General features: G+C 32.3%; 2 protein-coding genes across 2 annotated transcripts; one reads left to right on the top strand and one right to left on the bottom strand.

The window, feature by feature from the left end:
• Positions 1–3,197: 3,197 nt before the first annotated feature.
• On the bottom strand, positions 3,198–7,102 carry LOC134273320 (GTP:AMP phosphotransferase AK3, mitochondrial-like). Its single transcript, XM_062755526.1, has 6 exons — positions 6,902–7,102; positions 6,583–6,702; positions 6,178–6,350; positions 5,700–5,818; positions 4,492–4,602; positions 3,198–3,538 (listed from the first exon to the last, which is right to left on the bottom strand). The coding sequence occupies exons 1-6, from the start codon at positions 7,095–7,097 to the stop codon at positions 3,475–3,477; spliced, it is 783 nt and encodes a 260-aa protein (XP_062611510.1). The 5' UTR covers positions 7,098–7,102; the 3' UTR covers positions 3,198–3,474.
• A 280-nt stretch (positions 7,103–7,382) lies between these two features.
• Positions 7,383–20,280, top strand: LOC134273318 (pumilio homolog 3-like). The gene is made up of 18 exons (XM_062755525.1): positions 7,383–7,533; positions 7,782–8,421; positions 8,580–8,718; positions 8,922–9,042; positions 9,320–9,395; positions 9,708–9,801; positions 10,069–10,135; positions 12,308–12,377; positions 12,680–12,784; positions 12,939–13,042; positions 13,251–13,326; positions 13,445–13,543; positions 13,779–13,913; positions 14,244–14,386; positions 15,070–15,215; positions 15,490–15,651; positions 17,478–17,568; positions 19,670–20,280. Exons 2-18 carry the CDS (start codon positions 7,786–7,788, stop codon positions 19,815–19,817), a joined length of 2,412 nt encoding a protein of 803 aa, XP_062611509.1. The 5' UTR covers positions 7,383–7,533; positions 7,782–7,785; the 3' UTR covers positions 19,818–20,280.
• The last annotated feature ends 611 nt before the right edge of the window (positions 20,281–20,891 follow it).

The following is a 20,891-nucleotide window of genomic DNA, read 5'->3' as shown; positions in this document are numbered from 1 at the left end:
TTGCACTTTATCTTCAGTACGCTTTGTCTTGATATCTTTTCAAAGAGATTATGACAAAAAATACTAGTATTTCGTATTTATCGATGTAAAGCAAAGACATTAACGTGTTAATTGACAGGCATTTAATCCACAATCCTTCATTATATTGCCGTTTTGTCGTTCTTTGTAAAATATTTCCATTTCTAATTTTTTTTTCTGTGATAACTCTTTGAGTTTCGTTTTATTTGGTATTTATAGCCATGGCTCATTTCTGTAGTTTTTTTATAATACATATACATATTTGTATAGTTAATAAAAAATTGACACTAAGGTATTCAAATATGCATGTAAATTTACACTGCCTTGTGTTTATATTTTTATGGTCCCGACTATTGAAATTGGCATGGAAGTCCTCATGTGATTATAGTCTATGTTACATTTTTAAAGTCTAAATCTACAATTTTATTTCACAATGAAACTTTAAATTGTCCATAACTATTTATATAGTGGAGCTATGACTTTCATATTTCACATGTGTATTCCTTAATTGTGACAAGACCTTTTCCCGTTATGCAAATTATCCATGTTTCCAAATCTTGATGACCTTGGAGTCTGAAACACTTTTACACAAACTACTGATTAGTAATTCGTTTTATTTAGTATTTATAGCCATATCTCATTTCTGTAGTTTTATAATACATATACATATTTGTATTGTTAATAAAAAAAAAATTGCAGGTATTCAAATACTAAATAACTACAGGAAGTGGGGCAGTTTATATTTTTATGGTCACACATGCATTAAGATTGTTTTTGTCGTGTTCAGCATCACACGTCTGGCCCTGACTTGGCAAAAACTTTAACCCTGTCCATAACTATTTATATAGTGGAGCTATATATGACTTTCATATTTCACATGTGTATTTCTTAATTGTGACAAGACCTTTCCTTCGGCAGCTCCAAATCTGACCAATTGACCTTGGAGTTTGACACACTTTTACAAAAAAGTTCCAAACTTTTACTTTGGCCATAGATACTAGGACTTTCATATTTTACATATGTATTTTTTGTTAAAAGACCTTTCATTGGATACCAACAACTTTGCAATGACCTTTGGACTTGGAGCTTTAGTACTTAAAAAAAAACTTTAACCTCGGCCATAACTTTTGAACGGTAAGAGCCAGGGATATCATACTTCACATGTGTAATTCTTGTGAGAAGACGTTTTATTGGATATCAAGAACTTTGACCTTGATATATGTAATCCTTGTTAGAAGACCTTTCTTTTTAAAAACAAACCTTGACCATAACTTCTGAAGGGTAATGACCAGGGCTTTCATACTTCACACATTAATCCTTGTGACAAGACCTTTTTGACCTTGACATTTGACCTATTTTTTTTCAAAATGTTAACCTTCGCCAAACTTTTGAACGGTTAGGGCTATGGCTTTCGTACTTCACGTATGTAATCCTTGTTAAAAGACCTTTCTTGGGAAACCAACAACCTTGACCTTGGAGTTTGACCTACCTTTCGAAAACTTTTTCGTGGTCATAACTTTTGAACAGGTGGTGCTTGGGGTACTATGGATACCAACATATTTAATCTGCATTTATGAAAAGTTAAATCTTCGCTATGTTGCCATACGGAGGCATCAATGTTTCAATTAAAACACATGTCGTTATTTGATTACAATAAATACTAGATATATTTCAAAATACTATTATACAAACTGTAATAATGTAAATAAAAATAAGGTATAAAAAAACTTTTGAACAAGTTAAACAGAACTATTATCTTTATACTAATCTATCCTCAAATCAAGTTCCATCAATCGATATGTTATTTAACCTCAAAGGATATGTTTTTATAAAATCACATTGAATTAGCAAAAACTGTTTCCTTAATTATTCATAAATATGGTTACAGTCTATAGATTTCAGGGATTAGTTACCAAGAATCAATAATCCTACAAACACACAGATTTATTAATGGAGAAAAAGTTATTTTCATCTTCATTCTTTTATTTGCCAGCTTACGGAAGCATACACCAGACTTTGGTATAATAAAATTTTTCAAAAAAATGATAACAAGGGCACAGGAAAACGTAGCATCCCCTCGCAATTAGCAAATCAATAAATCAAGGCAGCATTCGACATCGGTCCCGATGCATATTTCGTTACTTCCGTTTCACACAAGGACAAACTAACACACACATTAGCGCGTTTCTACATCTCCAACCCCATTGCGAGGGGATAATAATTTGATTTTGCAGAGAGATGGGAGGAAGAAGTGGGAGAGAGAGAGAGAGAGCAGACACACAATAACGAGAAAAGACAACTTTCATTACCTTTTATTTTATATTTAATTTTTAATAGTTTTCAAAAACATTCCCTGATATAACACATGAAAATTTTCCATAAGAATTACATATAAAGTTTCAGAACATAATACATATTGGTTTCTCATTTTCATCTGGATACAAATCATACAAAGAAAACAATGGCGTTATAAACTAGCCATGAACTACTGATGTAAATACTAAAATTATGATAAATGGAAATTCAGTAAAGCAGAATTTGATTTGCATTGCTGAACCAAAATTTTGGTATAGGAATGTCATTATTTAAACCAAATAAAACACCTGAAATGAAAAGAATTAAGATATCTATTACGGGGGTACAGTGGTAATTTTATGTGATCTTTTATTTCAGATTTATTTTAACAATCAAAGCTTTTTAAGATTAAATTCCTGGTAAAACTAATTAACTCAAGTATACCATTCTAGAAAATCTATAAATCTTGCAAAAGCACATGATTTAATAAGAGAAAGAATTTAAACTTTGAAAAAAAACTTTTTCCTGTAAAGTATTGTATAACATTTATAAACCATGGCAAACAGAAATTTCATTTAAAAAAATAGTAAATAAAGATTGTCATCATTTTTATTGTAAAAATTTGTTGAATTTTGATTTGAATTTTGTGTTTTGCTGTTTCAGTACTTTTAAAAGGCTTTTGTTCCTATTCTAAAGTCATATATTCTTCATTCTTTGCTATTACTATGCTGTATTGAAATATCAAAATGATACAATGAATAGTTGATTAACAATATACAATTAACTGTCCCTAGAGTTTTAAAATATAACTGTGTGTTTTTATGTGCATATAATGGAGACTACTTTAATAATGAATCCCGTTCCTCATTAACAGCATTAATTCCTTAATATTTAATATTCACATGATGTGCCATTCAACCTCTTTGTATAAAACAGAAAGTTCTACAAACCAAGGCTGTATTTACTAAGTGTACTTGGTATATATGTCTCTGCTCTAAAAAAAGAGATGCAGACTGAACAAAAAATAAATTGAACTCATAATTACACTCTTACAGAAGAGATATACATGTACATCAATCAGAAAATCAATGTCTTTGTGCAAGGACCCTAAAGGATGTTCACACTCATGAACTCATCCATTATTCATTTTTCTACCTCCAATTAAAAAGATCTACACACACTCTGACTCTGTTCAATCACTTCTAGCTGAATGTCTTCACTTTGTCTAGAAAGAATATAAATTTTGTGATAATAATTTATGAATTGTGTCTGTGGATGTGTGTGTGTCTTTCAGCATGCAATCTTTCTTTCATTTAGTATGACCATATACATGTTTATGGGAGGAATCACAACTTTCAGACAGAAAAAAGATACCAGCAGCAATGACACAGTGTTGTCAGCAATAATAGTTTTAATCTTACAAATTGACTAGAATAACAAGGAATTATATTAAAATCATTTCATCATATAAACAATTGGTGTAAGTCTGTATAGAGAATAGTACCATAATAATATCATAGTAAACATAAAGAAAAGCTGATTAACAGACAAAATGTAATGCTCAAAGATATTGAAATGTGTTAACATTTTTCGATCAGAATATTTTTTACACTTGCCAAAATTATACATTAAATGTAAAACACAGTTACAGCAAAGAAGCTCATAATGAATTTACATTTTCAGCCAAGTGATTTTATTTTTTGAAATTTAAAAACATGCAATTTACTTAAAGAATAATGTGTTATATTTACAGGAAATAGCAAATCGAAATGAGTTATCCCTGGCATTTTCTATAAATGTATTTTACTGTATATTGTATATTAAAACAAACTTTTAACAAAAAGAAAATGAATTGCATATGAGTTGTATATATTGGAAATGTGAAATTACAAAAAATGTATACATGTTTGTTATGTACATTTTGTACATAATATTTTCATCTTTAGAAAAACTTAATATTACAAATATTTCAAATTTTATCTAAATGGAAAAACTCATGCTTATGAATCGCTAAGGTGCAAATGCAATTCAAATATAAAAGTAAATATGTCAAAATTTTTAGTAATAATGAATATAATCATAATGGCACAGCCATATATTGAATCATAAACAATCAACAACAAACAAAATCAGGCAATAAAATTAAAAGCAGTGTAGAGAGGTATATAGAGGAGTTACTTGTAAACAGTATACTGAAGTGGTTCAATCTTTGTTGATAGGAATTTGTGTACCTTTGGCCATATTTCGTTGGAATATTTTCCTGTGAATTCCTCCAGGATTCCGAGGTTCCTATTGAAATATTTTTTTTAAAAATACACATATATAACTATTAGATTGAGATATTCAAATATGAATAACAGACTAGGCGTAAATATATAATACTAAAAGAATTGTTAAAGTAAAGTTTATAATTGCATAACTTGAAAATGAGGTCATTGATATATGCACAGTATACTGGTAGGTTTGTACACATATTTTAGAATATTTACATTTCCATTTATTTGTCTTTAACATTCCTTACAAATTAGAATTTTGTTCATTTTCTCATGAACAAGCTGCTACCATGGATGAGCATGAATATCTGTTTACCACTGTTAAGTACTGGTTACCTATAAATACCTCACTTGACGTCAAAACTATAGTGCAAACTGTTTTGCTTTAAAAATGACAGTTGAATGGCATAATTTGTGGAAACTCATCTTTACCCTAGAAAATAATTTAAATATAAGAAATAAATTTCATTTTTACTGAAGACAAACAAATTCATGAGGTAAAATACATGAACTAACAACCCTTTCACGACGGCAAATTAAAATCTACAGGCTGAAGCGCTAAAATTAAACTTTTTCATGAAAATCATGCCGGTAGTGACAGAATTAAGTTCATGTTCTACATGGTAATCTTCACACGCAAAAAAAAATTAAAATATTTTTCTAATTGAATATGGTAAATGATCCATGAGCAAGGCTAATAAAAGTGGTGTTGGAAATTTTTATAGACTTTCAGAAGAACATTTTTTTAGTCAAATTGATAGGGAATACATGAGGGTAATTTAGACATTTTGAAAATAGATCTATGGGCACATATTTCCTTTTTTGGCAGAATAACAAGGATTTATATTTTTCATATATTTGTGTACAAATATATAAAACACAGAAGTTAAATTTATACATTTTTTAAAATTTCTACATTCACTCATTTGTGAATAGGCACTTAAAAATGCATCTGCAGGGTGGTGGGTGGGTATTTTTTTTGAACTTGCTCAAATTACCTTTTAGTTACGTTCAGTGAATACCTAGTTAAGTCCTGTATACCTAAAGTAGTTAAGTACTGTTTACCTATAGTAGTTAAGTACTGTTTACCTATAGTAGTTGGTTACTATTTACCTATAATAGTTAAGCACTGGTTCTGTGTGATTCTGATATGTTTCCAGCCTCTTCCTTACAGTTTCTGGTTTATCATCCTCCCTTTGTATTAAATCTTCACCTGTCACATCATCTTTACCCTAGGGAAAAGAATTGTTCAGTTTTTAAAAAATTGGTCTCTTTGACATTAATAGGGTTCATCTAATATTACTGCAAACACAAACAAATAAGTCCATCAGTTACTCCTAATTTAGAAATATTGCTATATAGTAAAATACCACATACTCAGATCAATTCATTGAAACCTTGCACTTTAGGTCACTCATGAATATGAACAAATGGACCTTTCTACTAGGGAAATAAAATAGTTTGAAATCTTTATAAGAATTTTAGGGAGAAAAGGGGAAATTGCTTAAAAAATTTCTTTCACTAAAAATATCAATAATAAAGAATGTTTACTAAGCAATATAAGAATATTTCAATACTTTTAAATACATACTGGAACTTTTGGAGGATTAAATTCTGTATTATAGATCCTGCCACTAGGAGCATGTGTCCATCTGACCGTTAATCTCTGCATTATGATTTCAAACGGAACATTAAGATTAATAACAACATCAGCTGGTTCCTTGGAGTGAAGAGCCTCAGCCTGGGGCACAGTCCTTGGAAAACCTTCAACACACAATACTTGGTTAAACAATATGCAATGCTAAAATGTAGATGTAAGAGGCTGTCATTGACAAGTGCAATCATTTACCACCTTAATTTTAACCACTTTTTAATTAAAATTTCTTAAATGTTTCTAATATAAACAGTTGTTGATAAATGTAATTATTTATAACACTAATATCCATTTTTGACATGTTTAAAGGTGAAATTGTTAATTTTGTTGAAATTCACTTACCATCAAGAAGCCAACTATCATGTTTCAGTTTCTGCAGTTCATTCAGAATTAGCTGAACCATAACATTATCAGGAACTAATTGACCTTTATCAATGAATGTTTTAGCTTCTAAGCCTTCCTCTTTAAAAAAAAAAAATAACAAAAATAAATATTCAAATACATATACAATTTGCATTTACAGTTACTATAACTTGTAAATTCGAGGACTGGGATAGGAATTATCCATCATGAAAACAATGATATTCCCCTGTTCTTTGAGTTACCCATGAAACATACCCACCACAGTTTGATAAAACATTCGTATGTAAACAATGCTTACTTGTTTTGTTATGAATCTGGGATCGCAAAAGGTCACCACTTGATAAGTGTTTCAGGTTGAAATCATTCACGATTCTAGAAGATATTGTGCCTTTTCCAGAACCTGGAGGTCCCATAATTATTGTTCTTAATGTTTTTGAAATCATCGTTACTTGTACCGTTGAAATTATTAGGTAGAAGCTGAACAAAAATTTCATACAACTCTAACGTGACAGATAAAGTGAAAGTGAAAATAAAGCATTAACTCATTCCAAGATGAAGGTTGTCACCAGTATGCAATATTATAGTCATTAGAATAAAAAAAATACAAATTTATTTATTGAACTTTTTTCATGTTGATTATTTAATTTTTTATATGTTTCAAGATATTTAGATATTTTATTAAAGGACGCGAAGTTTAAATGTACACATTATCTAATAATAAGGTTGGTTGTCGCAAAATATTTCAAATAATATTTGAATAATTGAAAAAATATTATTGATAAAACTGTGTAAGAATTAGTCAAATTTTGTAAGTTTTACCTATCAAAACGGTTTTATAACTCCATGACTTTTTCCAGTTGTTTTACGACTACAGATTCAAAACACGCACACGAGGGAAAGGGCTTTTGAAAACAGACCAAGCCAAAGAAGGTACAACGGCTGTTTCATTGTATTTTATGTCTTTGTTCCTTGTTATTCATTTAATTTGCAAGCTTTTAAGTATTTTTTATCTTTGATAATTCTGTTTTTACGACGGTAAACATGTTTAACTCTCTCAATCACTGGTCTTCAGTTTAAATATTCTCATAATATTCTGACAATCTGTTTTTCAAATATTGAAAATCAGATTCATTATAATAATACATGTTAAATAGGCCTAATAAAAATATTTTTAATAGACATATGCAATACAAAATGGAAGATTCGTCATTTGAAGAAGAGCCAACCCGAACAAAGAGACGTCCTCCACGAAGTAAAAATAGAAAACAGACTAGCATGAGGGGCAACCCAGAAGGGGACAGTCTGTATCATAAACCCCCAACCAAGATAAGAGCCCCTCCCAACACAGACAATGATGACTCTTTCGAGGCCCAGTCACCAAGAAAACGGAAGAAAAAAGTGGAGCAAGATAATATTGAAGTTATTGAGAAAAAGCACATGGTGAAGAAAAAGAAATCCATGTATAGTGATACAGATTTGTCCTCTTTGGACGTTACTGATACACCAGACACACTAAGCCAGATCAGTGCCATTGCACCAGTGTCAGACGTGTCCATGATGACAACGTTCAGGAATCCGAGAGGTCGACATGACATGACGTGGGAGAAGGCAGTACAGAAAGCCAGAGGTCAGCCTGATGGTGCAGAAAGGTCGTTCAATAGGAAGAAAAGCAGTAAGCTCGTGCTTCAAAACCGACCAGAAGTCATCAGAGAAGTAGCAGAAGGAGTAGAGTCTGACAAGTCGGTAGAAAACATTCCAGCTGTAGCCAATATACCAGAGGAAGAGCCCCAGCCACTGGAGAGGAGAAAATCAATGAAGGTACTCCTTTGGGTGGAAACTTGTTAAAAAAATTTTCTTTCAATGCTTTCTCCCAGATTGATTATTTACATAAAATATCCAATATTTAACATACAGTTCAATTTCTTGTTGTTTTTTTTTCCTTATCAACAATTTGTGAAGATGTTCTGATTTATCAGGTAAAGATTAAGAGAGCAGCCAGTAATGCAGCTGGAAAACTTCGGACTTTGAAAACAAAGAAACAACTTCATGAGAGTCGTACTACACTTGGAGCCAGGAAAAAAAGACTTGATGAATCCCAAATGGAAGAAAAATCAGGTAATACTGAACATACCCAGCATGAGAGAGGACTATACAAGTTTTTGGAACTTGTTTCCAAATTGTAACTTTGAATTTGACACATACATGTACTTGTAAGCATGTTAAATGTCAAGAAAGTGGTGCACCCATGTTTTGCACAGTATCATATAACATTTACAGCTATGAAAAGTAATTCATATTATTTATTGCTTACATTTCAGAATCAAGAAAGACAAAATTAAAAGAATTGCCATTTAAAGAAAGGAAGAAAGTTAGGAAAATGCTCAAGAACAATTTTGAAGCAATTCAAAGATCCAAGAAAATCTGGGAAAATCTACGAAGGTTTGTTTTTATGTGGAAGTCATTCTCACTTAAACATGTAACTCTCCATTAAAAAAGCTGAAAATCATCTTCAAAATAAAAATATATAAGTTAAAGGATATATAAGTGTCAAATCTCTTTATCTTGAAATTTATTAAGACAGAAAAATTTTTAGGGGGGATACTCCAAGATACTCTAGATATCCAGGTTGAAATACTAAAAGGAAAAGTGGTTCGGACTGTTTAAGATTTGAAGTTTAAATGTATTTGTCATTTTCCAAATTATTGCTATTTTTTAGACAAGATGTTCCTGAAAAGGAGAAGGTGGCTATGTGTAATGAATTACTTGAAATGGTCAAAGGCAACATGAAAGAGGTAGGGCTTAATTAAGTGCGAAAATATTTTGAAACTGTGTAAATGAGTCTTTTTTTAATTCAGTTTCATCCTTAAGAGCTTGTACACATGTTCAGTGACTGTATACAAAATCAATTTTCAATAGAAGTCTTTTTATTGGATCTTCTTTAAAACTGATCAAAGGCTTTCAAATTCTTTGATTAAGTAAAGATGTATCTTAATCCAAAAAAAAATTAATTTACTTCTAAAATATTCACGTTTTACCCAGTTATTGATAAGGCATGTTTCACATACATGTATTGAACTAAGAATTTTTCTCGACCATTTTACCAGTTTGCCTTTGCCCATGACACAGCCCGTGTCCTCCAGTGTTTAATACAGTACGGATCACCAGAACAGAGAGAAATTGTTTTTCAGGAGATCAAAGGTATGCACTGTCATTCCAATTCTCCTCAGTTTAAAAGGAGGGGGACTTTGAATTCAACAGCTACATGTATCATCATTTCCCTCTTAGATTCTGTATTAAGATGCCAACAACTTTGTTTAAACATTAAAATGAATACATATGTATGTATATCATACATATATCATTTAATATATAAATCATATGATATTCAAAGTTCCAAGCATCAGAATGTTTCTCGTTCAATCAAAGTTAAATTTGAAATATTTTGATTTTTGCCTCTATTTTCAGATCAAATAGTCTTAATGTCCAAGTCAAAGTATGCAAAGTTTCTTGTGAAAAAATTTCTCATCTATGGGTAAGTAATTTGATAAAGAATTTGAAATATGCATTACCCTTTGGTAAAAAGAAACAGAACTTTAAATGAATTACTCGGTATTTTTATCATTAATTATAGCTCTTACCGTAATTTCGGGAATATAGGTCGATGGGGTATATAGGTCGAAAGGCTCATTTTCAGCCTTAAATTTTGAAAAATCCTAAGATAGGTCGAACTTACTATATAGGACGAGGCTTTGTTTCCCGTTTTCTTCAGATTTTAACGCAGATACAACGTATCAGAACAGGTAAACCCCTAAAATTATCGGTTATTCCGTGACATGAACGTATCAAGAAAATAAACAGGTATTTTAATGAGTACAGCAATTAAATACTGTTTTGTAAAAAAAATGTAGTTAAAACTTCTTTGAATTGTGTAACTACTTATTTTTCTCCAACTTGCCTGTTCAATGCCTCCGTAGTTTCACACAGTTGTTAAATCAGAGGCATAAATAACACGTAAATACGTTATTATTTTACAGCTATAAATCGGGAGATACCCGAGACCAAAGAATAGTAATTCCGATTTCAGAACAACTTGGACACATTCCTAATAAATTTTACTCAAACATTATTTACCGGTGGACGACAATTACTTCGATGTCCGCCATTTTTATTTTTCTTCTCCAGGGATTTGCTAAAACACGCAAATGACCACTGAATGTATATATCAAGCAACAGTAAAGAATTGAAATCATATTAACACTCTATAAGTTTAATTTATAAATTTTAATTGAGAGTACATTCACAATTTGACTTTCAACATGAATTTCACGACATTGTTTGTTCAATGATGTCCAACACTAATACCCTATAATGGCACGTGGGTTTCTTATGATGAACATGCCTCTGCCATCATGCCCCGCAGGCATTAAACTGGCTGCCTCAACCAACAGTGAACACAGGTGTTAAACACCTTTGTGTACACAGTGTACGGTAACTCCCTTTATCTGTCAGACAATTAAAATTCTGTTAGAAGCCAATCTGTGTATACCGGTAAATAATTAATTAATATTTAAAAAAAACCGTAATGACTTCTTTTTTTTAATTAAATTTAGGAATTGAATTGATTATTTCACTCGTTTTACATTTAAATAAACATAAGACAATAAAAAATATTTGATATACTATTTCAATTTATCGCTACTAATAAATGGTAAAAACACAACAGTTGTGATCGTGAAAATTTTCCGTATTTTAAATTTTGATACGGTTGCGGTTTTACTTTTAGTACACGATCGCGACTTCCTAACTTCACAAGATGGATACCGCATGATGTTAATGGATAATACGTTGAGGAAGTATTTAATAGATATAGCAACGTTGTTTTCCTTTGTCATCAACAGATAATTAATGGAACTTATTTTGTAAGAAAGCTATAGAATAAATATTTTATTGTTTACTGGAGCATTAATTTTTTTGTGAAAATAATCAAAAAAATTACGAAAGTGGCACAGATTTGCTTGGAAATTGGCGTAAATTTTACTGAATTGGGGGCATTTTTCGTAAACTTGAGCCTTAAATAGGTCGGATTCTGAATATTGGTCGACCCCAGCGGTTCTGAGAAAAAAAGTATCGACCTATATTCCCGAAATTATGGTAATAGTCTTATGTGAAATTAAAGGCAAAAGCTATAGGATGTCTATTAACTGTGTTCTGGAGAGAAAAAAAAATTACAGGGATAGACATTAACTTTTATATTCACTTGTCTTTCAGGCAAGTGAACTACAGTTTTGACTTGTCCAAATGCAAAACTGAGAATTAACTTGTCCTGGGCAATCGGACAACAGTTAGTGTTGATCCCTGAATTACGTAAACAATGATCGACAATCAACAAGATAATAATATGACAGTTCTCTACACAGTGTTTGGGTAACAGCCCAATAAATATTTATTGCCTGACATTTGCACAGTAAACAATTTTCAATAGTTCAGCATTGAAATATCTTTTATTTTGTCGGTTGCATTATGTGTGTATTTTATTTAGAATATCAACAATTTCTCGCTTCTAAATTGCAATAGAAGGCGAAGAGTCTGTGAGAAGTGATTCAAACAGACCAGAAACATTTGGCTCATTCAATTTTTTTTTTTTTTTTGCATGCAAAGGCAGCAAATTTTAATGAGATAATTCTTTCATTTATTTTTTTTTTAGGTCAAAGCCAATGAAAAATGCAGTAATCAAAAGTTTTCATGGGAGTGTTAGAAAGCTAGTTAGACATGCTGTAAGTCCATATTGTCTAGTCAAGGAATGAATACATGTAATTTAGATGGACAATATTAAGTAAAAAAGAAACCAAGTCTCTATTAGAAATGAAATATTTGGTTAAAATAGAAAACAAAAATAAGTCTATCCATCAGGAATGACTTTTTTTCATATCTGTAACAATTAATTGTATCAAGTAGAATTGTATTGTTTCTATGAAAGTCAAGCATGTTGATGTTTTATTTGTCAATTTCATGCATACAAGTAATAGCCCTTCCTTTTAAAACATCAGCATATATTGTATATACATGTATATTGCAGGAGGCCTCTGAGGTGGTAGAGTTGGCATATAATGATTACGCCAATGCTAGTCAGAGACTTTCTCTTCTAGAAGACTTTTATGGCCCTAGTTTTACCCTTTTTAAGGTAGGCTTGTAGTTACTCAAATTTACATCTTATATCTAATTTGTTAAATTCTCTTTTACTAGGGTGAGTTCTGCATTAATTAACATCCATTTAGATATTATTGAAACTGTTGTGCGTATAAAAAAATTTTTTTTTTTCAATTTGATATTTACAGACACCTGACATCAAGTCTTTAGATCAGTTGTTACTAGTCCAGCCTGACAAAAAAGAGATGATTCTGAGTAACATGAAGGAAGCACTGCTGCCATTGATTGATAAGTGAGTGAAAACTTTTAAAAATGAACAGACAATTTGTACGATAGCATGTACACATACAGTGAGTTAAAAATTTGGACGATGTAGACATGTTGAATTTTATGCATGCCTGATATGTTCAGAAGGTTAGTGAATATACATTATGATGTACAAGTTCCATCACATTAGTTGTTGACCAGTTATATTCAATTACATACTTTTTTTCCTCTAGAACAATACTAGGGCATTCCATGGTTCACAAGATCTTCCATGAATTCTTTGTTCATGCTAAGGAGAAAATGAAATCGGTAAGCTTTGCTTGTTTGGTACAAATTTATGTGGGTTTAATAATGACAATCTTTACTAAGTAGATAAAATTGTTATTCTTATTTGTAATTTATTAATGATTTCTTATCTGCTTTACAGGATATGATTGAGTCATTAAGAGAACACCTTGTACACATGATCCACACCAGGGAGGGAGCTAGAGCAGCCATGTGTTGCTTGTGGTATGGGACCAGTAAGGTATGTCTACAACAACACAATACCCTCCCCCCCCAATCATTTCATGTTTGTAATGGAACAGGATACTAGATATTTTGCACATATCTACCATAACATGAAAAAAAAGTTTAAAATTGCAGTGTAGTATAAATCCTTCACATACAATGTCAATTTAATAAAATGACTTTTTTTTTATACAGGGAAAAATCAGACTTGTATATCATTTAATGACAGTATCTAAATGTTCATTTTTCAGGACAGGAAAGTGATTATGAAGAGCTTCAAAACACATGTTGCCAAGATTTGTAAGGATGAGTATGGGTATTTGGTGCTGATAGCTTTATTTGATGTGGTGGATGATACCAAACTGGTGGGCAAAATCATCTTGGAGGTAGGTAGAAATAACGTTAGCCACATAACAAAGATGAATTGATACATAACAAATTTCCCTCTGATACTATTTTAAAAAAAAAAATAGAGAAAGGTAGGAAATCTGAATCCATCAGTATTTTAATAGTGAATTCTTTATGTACCTTGTAATTATGCCAATTGTTGAGTAGTTCAATCATGTTCTTTTCTGATTTTAAAATATAAGTACATGTATTTGTGTGTGTGTTTTAGGCTTCAATGCATGAAATATTTGTAGGAGGTTGTGGTGATTAAGGCATGAAATGACTCTGAAGAATTTCGTAATAAGTATAGTATACTTTTGATTTTGCAGGAAATATTCAAGAATTTACATGACATTGGTCAGAACCAACATGGCAGGAAGGTTCTCCAGTATTTATTGTGTCCCAGAGACCCCCATTTCTTCCAACCAGACATTGTACGAGTTTTAAAAGAGGGGGACAGCAATCCACACAGGTAAGAGACAAGAGTCCTAAGTCCAAAATATCAGGGATATATTTCCATAAAGATAAACCACTAAAATCAAGGATAATATGTTATTAAATGCCTGAATTTCACTTGACCTCTCGGGTTGTGTCCACTGATGTAGCTACAACATAGACCTACAATCTTGAACAATGTACTAGCTTTGAGGTAACAGAACTTATAAAATGCATTCAGTAGGCATTATATATCTAGCCTAGTAGCAGGAATCAAGGGGGAGGGGATGTCATGGTTTCTATGGGGTATGTAGATCAGATGTATAATATAATATCTATGAGGTGTGAATTTTAACTATATTTTAAGTGTTTGAGGAAGGTAGCAAACATGGAACTTGCATATAAAAAGCTTAAGAATTTATGGAAATTATATTTTGCTTCCATGTCATTTAATACCTTGTATAAGATTCACTATTGCCAACAGTTTTTACATATTTTTTTACCCTCTAAAAGTAAATAATGTCTAATTTAATTTCTTTTTCATGCATAGAGTTTCAGAATGACTCTTTCGTTGACTTTTATGGAAGTGCTGCATATGATATCTTTGTGTAGGAAGTACATGTATGTGACATTCTGAATTGGAAGATCAGCACTCTGCAAGGTGACAATAAAGAATCAATTTACTTGAACCTATTGTAAATGATTTACCTTTCTTTTCAGTAAGAAAGATTCTGCTCTGAGATACAGAGAGTTGCTGACGATGGTGTCTCAGCCTTTTCTACAGTTCATTGTAGACCATGCTCGAGATCTTGTTTTGGAGAATGGCTCACTACTGCTGATCTTGTCTATTCTCAACTATTCTCTGGGTAAGTTTCTTCAAGTAAAGCAGAGAAAATACATATCACAAAATGAACTGCATTGCTGTTTTTTCCCCTACAGCAGAATTTTAAAAAAAAAAAAAATTCCAAATTCTTCTGAATTTTGTCAAAAATTGTGTATTAGAGAAAAAAGTTTCTGGAATACCTTAATAATTCTCTATGTCTCTTTATAACATGTCAAATCTTCAAGCCTATACAGTGTATGTTATTAATCTGCAGATTTAATTTGTATATCAAATCAATCTTCTGTAAAATTCTTCAGGTGACCCAAGTGATGCCATGAGAGCAGTGGCTGAAATTGCTGCAGAACCATTTGTAGCAGGCAGCTTAGAAAACCAGCACATTGTAGAGCATCCTGCTGGTCATATGACACTGAAACATTTAATACAGAGAGACAGGGATAGGATACATGCAGGACAGTCAGGTAGGTGTCACATGACACTGAAACATTTAATACAGCGTGACAGGGATAAGATACATGCAGGACAGTTAGGTATGTCACATGACACTGAAACATTTAATACAGACAGGGATAGGATACATGCAGGACAGTCAGGTATGTCACATGACACTGAAACATTTAATACAGACAGGGATAGGATACATGCAGGACAGCCAGGAATGTCACATGACATTGAAACATTTAATACAGCGTGACAGGGATGGGATACATGCAGGACAGTCAGGTAGGTGTCACATGACATTGAAACATATAATACAGACAGGATAGGATACATGCAGGACAGTTAGGTATGTCACATGACACTGAAACATTTAATACAGCGTGACAGGGATAGGATACATGCAGGACAGTCAGTTAGGTGTCACATGACACTGAAACATATAATACAGACAGGATAGGATACATGCAGGACAGCCAGGTAGGTGTCACATGACATCGAAACATTTAATACAGCGTGACAGGGATGGGATACATGCAGGACAGTTAGGTATGTCACATGACACTGAAACATTTAATACAGACAGGATAGGATGCATGCAGGACAGTCAGGTATGCCACATGACACTGAAACATTTAATACAGACAGGGATAGGATACATGCAGGACAGTCAGGTATGTCACATGACACTGAAACATTTAATACAGACAGGGGTAGGATACATGCAGGACAGCCAGGTATGTCACATGACACTGAAACATATAATACAGACAGGGATAGGATACATGCAGGACAGTTATGTAAGTGTCACTGACACTGAAACATATAATACAGACAGGGATAGGATACATGCAGGACAATCAGGTATGTCACATGACATTGAAACATTTAATACAGACAGGGATAGGATACATGCAGGACAGTCAGGTATGTCACATGACACTGAAACATTTAATACAGCCTGACAGGGATGGGATACATGCAGGACAGTTAGGTATGTCACATGACATTGAAACATATAATACAGACAGGATAGGATACATGCAGGACAGTCAGGTATGTCACATGACATTGAAACATTTAATACAGACAGGATAGGATACATGCAGGACAGTCAGGTATGCCACATGACACTGAAACATTTAATACAGACAGGGATAGGATACATGCAGGACAGTCAGGTATGTCACATGACATTGAAACATTTAATACAGCGTGACAGGGATAGGATACATGCAGGACAGTCAGGTATGTCACATGACATTGAAACATATAATACAGACAGGATAGGATACATGCAGGACAGTCAGGTATGTCACATGACATTGAAACATTTAATACAGAGAGACAGGGATAGGATACATGCAGGACAGTCAGGTATGTCACATGACATTGAAACATATAATACTGACAGGGATAGGATGCATGCAGGACAGTCAGGTATGTCACATGACATTGAAACATTTAATACAGAGAGACAGGGATAGGATACATGCAGGACAGCCAGGTAGGTGTCACATGACACTGAAACATTTAATATAAACAGGGATAGGATGACATCCCTAATTGGGCATTTTCTTATTTTCTATTAGATAAATAATTTTTTTTAAATTTTCTTTGAAACTAACATTTTTATTTCCTGATTACCTAGATTTAAAATATCTTTGTTTAGTTAATTTTTTGACATTCATTATTATCTATGATTAATGTGATTTATGAGTATTCAGTGGCTTTACACACTTTAAAATATCACTGAAAAGCAGTTGTAAGTCTGATGTTCTGGCATGCATTGTATCCTTCATGCTACTTTTTATACACCTTGTCTGTAGCTATTCTCCTGTATTTTCAGTGCTGTTCTCTCAGGTTTTACTGAGAACACTTAAGGAGGGATCATTGAAGTCCTGGGCCGCATGTAACAGAGGCTGCTTTACACTTCTATTGTGAGTTTAATTCTCATGTTATTTGTACATGTATTTCTATGCTATCTATGAGAACATCAAAACTAACTTTGAAGGTACATGAACAAATATGTTTAAAATACAGTCAATTCTCGAATTATTGCCATTCGATTCATCGCCATTTTCGCAATACCGCCATGATTTCCTAAGAACGTTTTTCCTACTATATACGAGGGTTGATCCAAAAGTTCGTGGAATTTCTTCATAATTTATTTATTTATAAGTGAAAATGGTTGAAAATTACAAATGAGAATATAGACACTTATTGAATATTTTAAATGAAATAAAGTTTTAAATATTTATGATAGTAACTCCATGGCAGTTGCCATAGAAACGGTTGTTTGGAAATGCGGGGGAGACATTAACGCGTTTATTATCAATTTAATTCTTGATAAGTGAAACGAGAATAAAACCGACCTGTGTGGTATATAAAACGAAAATTATGCCATTATTTCGATTGCTTGATCTTTAATAAACCTTTGTGTGAGAGTTGTACTGATTTTACTTGATATTTAGTGTATTAGTTGATGATTTATTGTTCATCTTTAAGTCGTTAGACAACGTCAAATTTCGGTCAAGTCATAAGTTTTGTGAAAATCCCGGGTTCACTCTATCTTAAATGCGTATGTTATTGACATTGGCTGGGGAAAATGCATTAAGTTACTGGTTTTTTCAGTGGCATAAGAAATTTAAGAAAAATATAACTTCCTTGGACGTTGATTAAAGGTGTGGCTACCTTCTGGAGGCTCTGTTTTAAGTCTTTATCTCCCTAGACAAATGAAAAGCGTTAATGGAGGTTGTCGGCTGACGATCCGTTCTTGACAATGCTACTAATTTTGGAACATCATATGGAAAGATGAGCAGTATTTTGAAATAAGAGTGATAAAATGAAGAAAACTTGGAGCGAAAGGATAGCCAGGCTTTACTTTAGAAATAAAAATGATGAAGAGGGCAGTATTTTGTAAAATTACATATTCGTATCTGACATTAAGGTGAGATGCTTCTGTAACGTGACATGACATATCTAACTTGACGTTACGTCGAAGTCTCCCCCGGGTTTCACAACTATCCATTTTCAGAAAGCTCGTGTGACCTCAGTGGTGATTGGAATGTAGTGAAACTTTCCAATATTGCTGCACTATGACTCTTTATTATAAATATGCACGTTGTTTGCTTTCTTCAAATCGCAATAAAATATTAGAAAGAAATTCCACAAACTTTTGGATCAACCCTCGTAAAATTCTCTTTATAACGCCAAATTCGCATACCGCCATCCGCCACCCTGTTTTCACAACAAACATCCATTTTTAAGTGTCAATTATCTCGATATACCGCCACAGACGCATGCGGTCAGTGAAGCGCGGCTAATTGGTTGACGCTATCCCTGTTGTAAAGCATGCAAAGCCAGACAAAGTACATGCAATTAAATAAGAATTAAATAAACAATAATTTTAATATGAACTGTTTTAATAATTTTTTTTCTCTGTTTAATAAAAATCATTTAGGCACGACTTCGTGGTAGATGTTAAAGTACGCCGAATACGATAATATTTTGATGATCTCTGCTTTAAACAATGCAAAGTTTGCTTAAAAAATAATTATAAGGTATAAATTGTGAACGTTTCATTAAGAATGATGTCATAAACAATGAATTAATTCAAGAAATCATTTTACGTACTGTCAGCAATATATCTCGACGATCAACACAGCATGTTTTTTTTTTTTTGATATCAGGCGTGCCGATTTACATGCATACAAATGTATTTGTCTTTATTTCATAACTGCACATTTTGTTTTAATGAAATTGTACTTAAAAAATTACTTGTATTTTCAAATTTAGAAATATGTTTATATACATGTACATATAATTATAAGAACAGAAACGCTAAATGGTATTTCTAAGAACAGAAACTCTACTTCTTGTGTCCTGAAAAATTGGGAATTCAATTCATTTCCAAATTATACCGCCATGATTTCTAAATTACAAAAGGTGGCGGTTTATCGAGAATTAACTGTACTTTGATTTCTCCATGTAAATAAATATGTTCCTCAGAATAGTATTAATGAGAATTTTTTTTAATAGCTTGTTAGAAGTGGATCATCCGGAAATAACAGACACAGTAATTAGTCAGCTGTCTGGAATCAGAAGTTCATTGAAGAAAATGACATTCAGAGGAGCTCAACTTCTCTTACAAAAGCTGGATGCTTTAAGTGGGGAGTACAAATTATAACTGCATGTACTCTGGAGTGTACATCTATTGTTAAGTAAAGAGTAAAGTACAGATTGTACCTGGAAGTAACCATCAGTGTACAACCATTGTTGGAAGATTTGTGAATGTTGATGAATAGAAATGTGAAGCACAGAAATTTTTAGTTGGAGACTGAATGCAGCTTTGATCTAAAGATGAACAGACAGTGACAGTTTGAAATCTGGCATTTGATGTTTTAGTTTTACATGTCAATAATGGCTATTTGTACAATGTATTATGTAAATTAAGTACATGTATATTAAAATATTTTATGTGGAATGACTTTTTTAGGAATTTACAATTGATGCAGTTAAGGAAACCAAATGTTGACTAAGAGTGGCCATCAGCTTAATGAAAGAAAATTACCTTAATGGGTTTTAAGAGTTTTTTGATACCATCTGTATTTTTCCCCTTTGAAAATTGCTATTTATTTGAAATTTCAGTGTAAGTCAAATTGATATTTAATAAACAATTTATGTTGAAGAGTCTTGTATTAAAACATTTTTTAATCTTGAATTTTTTTAATTTGAGAAAATTTTATTCATCCAGCCTGTAAATGAATTGTGAATAAAATTCAAATTAACAGATGCATTTTTTTGTGTGTGTATTTTTTTTTTCAGAGGATAAACTTTAAACAGACAAAACAAAAAGTATACTACATTATGTACTCACTGAGTTCACATGAAGTTCATGATTTTGGCTTGTCAATCTTAGCCCTCCTCACCTTCCCCTCTTGAATTTTCGAAGTACCGGTAAATAAATCTAAAATATGAAGTCGATATCCATGCACAAATGTATTAACATTACTGGATGTTAATTTTTTAGCTCACCTCGACAAAGTCGAGATGAGCTAATGCTATACCCCTGGCATTGGCATCCCAGGTTAAAGTTTTAGGAGCAAGTCCATTCCCAAGTAACTATAAGCCTTACCTGAACCAAACTTGCATGGATGATGCATCTAGGAATGTACACTACCAGACTTGCTTTGGATGCTGGATCTGACCTACATTTTCCAGATGAGTGACCAGGTTAAAGTTTTTGGAGCAGATCTATTCC

The sequence above is a fragment of the Saccostrea cucullata genome, unplaced genomic scaffold, assembly GCF_032062105.1.
Source record: "Saccostrea cucullata isolate Sc308-1 unplaced genomic scaffold, CSIRO_AGI_Scuc_v1 ctg427, whole genome shotgun sequence".
Classification (NCBI taxonomy): domain Eukaryota; kingdom Metazoa; phylum Mollusca; class Bivalvia; order Ostreida; family Ostreidae; genus Saccostrea; species Saccostrea cuccullata.
Note: the sequence above shows the minus strand (reverse complement) of the source record. Positions and strands in the feature narration are given on the sequence as shown.